The 5,436-nt window shown below is 43.3% G+C and overlaps 1 protein-coding gene across 1 annotated transcript; it reads right to left on the bottom strand.

The window, feature by feature from the left end:
- Window positions 1-712: 712 nt before the first annotated feature.
- On the bottom strand, window positions 713-3,664 carry LOC104614904 (tropomyosin alpha-1 chain-like). The gene is made up of 7 exons (XM_010291098.1): window positions 3,507-3,664; window positions 3,086-3,203; window positions 2,675-2,745; window positions 2,356-2,431; window positions 1,654-1,716; window positions 1,505-1,574; window positions 713-953 (listed from the first exon to the last, which is right to left on the bottom strand). Exons 2-7 carry the CDS (start codon window positions 3,197-3,199, stop codon window positions 871-873), a joined length of 477 nt encoding a protein of 158 aa, XP_010289400.1. The 5' UTR covers window positions 3,200-3,203; window positions 3,507-3,664; the 3' UTR covers window positions 713-870.
- Window positions 3,665-5,436: the final 1,772 nt, after the last annotated feature.

Here is a 5,436-nt window from a genome sequence, read left to right on the forward strand (position 1 = left end):
TGGAGGAGCGCGGGCGGGCGGGGCTCAGGGCCGCGCTGCTGGCGTCAGAGGCGTGAGACTGCCGCCAGGTTACGCCCAAGGCCTCGCGGATGTCTGTACTGTTCATAACTTAATTGTTTTTTCCAGGAGACAGAGAGAGAGAGACAGAGAGAGAGAGAGGAACGATACGGTAAATGCAGACAAGAATGTTCCATTGCTGTTGGCCGCCGCGTTCTTTGCCATTTCATATACAGTTCAGTTCGTTTAGTGTCTGGGCCCGGGTCTGGGGGCACCCCCAAAAAAGTCTGGTGCAACCCCAAGTTCTCTTCTTTCGCTTGAGCAAGCTTTTCTGGTGGGAAATAAGAAAAAACCAAGACTGAAAACAGACATTGTTTTACAGCTTTTTCTCTTTAAATAAAACCCACAATTACTTACCTTCACATTCAAGACAACACTCTAACTGCATCCATAAATTGCAGCCAATTTTTTTGGTAATTGCTCTTGTTTAATGAGGTTTTTGGACATGTTTTATGTGTCAGGTGACAGACTTGCATTTTGCATTAACATGTAATTTATAGGACGCGTCCTTCAGAGTTTTCCTTGTCCTGAGAATTTTTACCCGGGCAGATGGAGCACCACCTGCCCGTCCTTGTCATGAGGAGCTGAACATGTTTGCAATGTCATTCCTAGTGTATTTTAGGTCAGTTATAAGGAAATAAACCCCAAAAGCTGGAAGGCAGAGGTATCTTGTTTTTATTGAGCTCAGTTCTTACAGAGGAGACGGAAGGATCGCTTGTGGAAGTTGCACAGAAACGACAGGTATTACAGGCAAGAGAAGCTTAAGAAATGCAGGAAGTCAGAGCGGCCCCCGTGCCCCCGCAGAGGTGCAGATCACAAGGAGGTCATGTCATTGAGAGCATGGTCAAGCTCCTCGCTGATCGCTTTGTACTTCAGCTTCTGAGCGTACAGCTCGTCTAGCGGTCACGAGGGCAGAAGGCACGTTTCAGCGAGAAATGCAGAAAGAACAGTCCAGAGGAAGAGACGTACAGGAGGAGACACAGCCAGAAGGCAGCAGCCAAAGCAGTTGAGGTGGAAAACAAAAGAAGAAAACAGATGCGCAACTGAGTACCAGTATGAAAGCAAAAAATCCCACCGCTGCCAGGTCGGAACCTGCATCTTCCTTTTTGAAAATCTCTCCAAATTATTTTTCAGTGATCAGATTAAGTAAGGTTATGATCTTGTTATTAACAGAAAGAGCCCTTGAGCCCACGTATCTGAGAGTTGGCCAAAATCATGTTATTGTTAACAACTTTTTGAAAGAGAACCTCTTTCAGGAAAGCTTCCTCTGGCCAGGAGGTACCAGGTGGGACGGACACGTCCGGTGCACACATCATGCCCATCTATCTACTGATACGCCCGATGAGTACTTCTGTCCTTTCCCAATAAAATCTACTACCCACTCCTAGAATTTTGTTTTCTGATTTGAAATCAACCACTTCTACATGAAACTGGAGTAATTTCATACCTTCCAGGTCATCAATAGACTTTTCCAGTTTGGCAACTGTTCTCTCTGCAAATTCAGCACGAGTTTCAGCCTGGAAAAAAAATAGATAGAGTAATTGGATGCTGTTAAAAAATGATGCCAAAATACAGTTTGGGGATGGATAAACTTACTTCTTTAAGCTTGTCAGAGAGAATCTTGATTTCTTCTTCATATTTATCTTCTTTTTCCGAGTACTGTGAAAACAATAGACACTCTTTAAAGGAAGTTGTAGCAACAATAATACATGGTTATGAAACTGTGACCTATTTATAAGCACTTTTCCTTTTACAACAGCTGTAAACACCCTTTCCAGACTTTCCTCCTTCTCACCAGGACATTCCAGACTCTGGTTCGTGTACCATCATTTTAAGACTGGCCACGTCCAAGTTCCTTCATGCGTCATTTTAGACCTTAATGGCAGTACCTTCTTGTGCAGCACAAAAACCAGCTGAAGGTTCAAGAGAACATAAAGCCTTCCAGCCCAATTTAGACTAGCCAGAAACAACTGTTTCATGAAATTAAGTGTTTTAACAATTTTCACTTAAGAGGGCAAAAGCCACGGAACGAGCAAGATTGGAAAATCAAGAGCAGTCGGCAGCATACTGGTGTGGGAAAGGGACATGGAGGTCCTGGTCTGAAGCAGCGCTGCAGGTAATTATCTATCATGCACGTTACTGGTTGGGTTTGGGCAGAACTGATGCGGCATCATCAACAGTCTCCATTAAACAGGCAGTCAGCTAAACCCTTTCACTTTCTTTGTATTTTGGGATTATTTCTATGGATTTCCAAGTTTTGACTTTGCCCCTATCCCATAGTTTACTGAAAGAACCAACCTTTTCCGATTGAGCTTCCAAAGACTTCAGGTTGTTAGTGACATTCTTTAACTCCTCTTCAAGGTCACTACACTTACTACGGGGGGGGAAAAAAGTATAAATTACTACTGTCCCTGTTATGACTTAATTGTCAAGAAGTCTAAAAATACAAGAGAGAATGTAATGGTAAAATCTGAAAGGAGAAATTGCGTGTATAGGGTACAAAAAGCTCTTGTACATACACTGCGTGCCTGCCTACCAGTAGCAGATTTTTCTAATGAAATAGAGCTTTGACCTTTACTGTATTGTGAACTGCTTCCGTGTGTATGAAGTTACTCACACTTCGGACACCTCTGCACGCTCTTCAGCTCTTTCCAGTTCACCCTCCAAAATAACCAGTTTACGGGCAACCTGTAAAGAGAAAATAGCTGTATCAAGGCAGTTGGTAATTTCTTACACGTTTCTCTCAAACCACTATGCTCCTGCTTTTCTTCTGAATGATGGAATTGGATTAAAATGTGGATGCACAGACATGACAGACTCTTGCCCCAAATAACTCAGCTTCTGCAGTGTTCTTAGCACTAAATATCTAAGGTGCTGCCAAAGTCACTATTAAAATTGCTCCTTTTTGGGAATGTTCTAAAGTCGAACCAGCACACAGTAAAAAGCATAAAAAGAATGACTAGACTGAAGAGTAACAAAATTGTTCACAGTTCTCTCGTATATTTAATCATCTCCTTATCCCTTTTACCTCTTCATATTTGCGGTCAGCTTCTTCAGCAATATGCTTAGCCTCCTTCAGTTGCATTTCCTGAATTTCCATTTTCTCTTCATCTTTCATTGCTCTGTTCTCGATAACCTTCATTCCTCTGCAGAAGTCAAAGCAAGTGTGTTTAATGTAGAAGCATTTTAGCACTTTTATCTCAAAGGTCCTAAAGTGGAATTCAATATTTGTAACCAAAAAGCAGCCCATCATGACCGTACTATCATGTTCTTCAAGGCTAACAGAATTACTCATTTAAGCTTATAAAAAAGGCACCTCTAGTTCTGGGTCTCTGACCTGCAATGTACATTAGCACATGCAGATACTAAATTATGCAGGAATATTTTATTCATATACACTCAAATTTTTTACCAAGGAAAAAAGAAAGGAAAAAAAAAAGGAAACGTACCTCTCACTCTCGTCCGCTGCTTTCTCAGCCTCCTCCAGTTTCTGCAAGGCTGTGGCCAGCCGTTCCTGGGCACGATCCAACTCCTCTTCCACTAGCTGGATACGTCTGTTCAGAGCTGCCACCTCGCCTTCAGCCTACATGAAACACAACCACCCAGAGCCGAGGTTAGGTCCAAGGCAGCTGCTGGCTGACAAACGTTCTCAGCTTATGTTTCCCTAAAACTGCAAAGGCTTCTCCTCGCTCTATGCAGGGAAGCTCTAGGATCCTTTCCGCCTCTGTTTTTTGTTTGTTTAAACTATGGCATCCCAGGAATTTCAAGGTATGGAGTATGTGCTTCTCCTTTCTTTGTTCATGGTACTTCTTATTCCTGCCATGCAAGGAAGGACTCAACACCCATTGCCAATGGAGAACTATTTTCAGATCCCTTCACAGGGCTGGATCTACCCACAGAATTGAAGTTAAAAACCTGTGTCCATAATGGCTTGTTCCAAAAACTTCACAGTTGATTTCTGCGTTTTTGGTTTCATCACAGATTGCAGCAACATCCTGTCACAGCACACTGCTGAAGCTGAAGCCATTTCATTCTCCGTTACGGGTGCCTGAGCCTGCAAATGCTATGTAATGTCTACGCGGTCAGCTGGGCAGATGATACACTTAGCCTCAGCATGGGACAGTCAGTCTTCTTTGTAACACAAACAGGGCAAAATTAGATACGTTCTTAAAATAAGTTCACTTTCCTTTTTCATTGCTTCCTGCGGTACTTAAGGCATTAGGCAGAAAACATTTCTTAATAATAAGGTCTGTTTATATATTATTGAATAAACTGCACAGCAATTGGGAACACTATTAATGTTTAAAAACCAGACTAGGTAATAAATGGAGAGATTGCTGGGAGAAACGTTCGCATACAGACAACATGAACACATTGGTGTCTCTAAATACATTGTGTTTATTAAGATATAGCTCCTTTAATTGCTTGTTATTTGAAGGAAAATAAACACCTACTTTAGTTACTGCCAGGTTTGTGCACTGAATTGTCCCCAAATCTAAGCATGATTGCCATGGGTAAGATTAACCTTTTTTTGTGTCCTCCTAAAAACATTTTTACAGGCTATAGAGCCTGGAAGGACAATTGTTTTATGCTTTAAACACTGTGAAAAAGACTTGTTTTGCTGCAGCTTCTCAAATTTGGTTACTAACCGCTCCTCCTAAGCTGGAGGAAGTGGTTTCCACTCAGAGCTGGACCATCTTGGAAAGGATTTCAGTGACTGATCCAAATGGAAGCTGACTCAGGATTCCTCTAGTCCGAAATTATCCAGCATTTCAGTTCTTTTCTGCCCAGTGCTATGTGTTTAACTTTCTCGATTTACACACAAGGCAGCCATCACGTAGAAAACTGGCATCAGTTATGTGGCAGTCTGCAGCTCCTTCCACTAGACAGGTCACTTAAGTCATATTTTAATTAAGCAAGATTCCAAAGCTATGGAGATGGGGCCACTGGGAAGCTGGAGTTAGTCTGGCTCCACCTCTCCCAGAAGCAGCCCGCAGTCCTTATACGGTAAAACTAACTCGCTGACATGTGATAAAATAGCAGGAAGATGCCGGGAAGGCTGATCACACACAATCTAAGTGAAACCAGCTGTCCAGCCCCGGGAGAGCCGCACGCTAGTGGAGAGTTCTCATTTCTCTGTGAAAACCAGGAGGGAAAGTGATTTTCCAGCAGTTCGGACATTTCCCAGCTGTGCTGGAGCCAGCGGTGCGGCGCCGAGAGGCGGGAACTCCCCGCTCCTTGTCATGCAGCGCTTTTTCCTAATTAAACAGCCATTTCCTACTAAACTCCTAACCGCTTCCCGATGCGGATCGGTGCTCGCAACGCCTTTTCCGAGGGGAACGGCCCCAAAGCGCGATAAGCAGCGGGCGCCTGGGACGC

Source organism: Phaethon lepturus, unplaced genomic scaffold (genome assembly GCF_000687285.1).
Source record: "Phaethon lepturus isolate BGI_N335 unplaced genomic scaffold, ASM68728v1 scaffold49017, whole genome shotgun sequence".
Lineage (NCBI taxonomy): Eukaryota > Metazoa > Chordata > Aves > Phaethontiformes > Phaethontidae > Phaethon > Phaethon lepturus.

What these genes read in the sequence shown, in the direction of transcription:
- LOC104614904 (XM_010291098.1), bottom strand. Translation starts at nt 3,199, where the DNA reads ATGAAGGTTATCGAGAACAGAGCAATGAAAGATGAAGAGAAAATGGAA. An exon ending in CTGACCGCAAATATGAAGAG is followed by an intron (nt 2,746 to 3,085) that starts GTAAAAGGGATA and finishes TTCTCTTTACAG; the next exon opens with GTTGCCCGTAAACTGGTTAT. An exon ending in CGTGCAGAGGTGTCCGAAGT is followed by an intron (nt 2,432 to 2,674) that starts GTGAGTAACTTC and finishes CCCCCCCCGTAG; the next exon opens with TAAGTGTAGTGACCTTGAAG.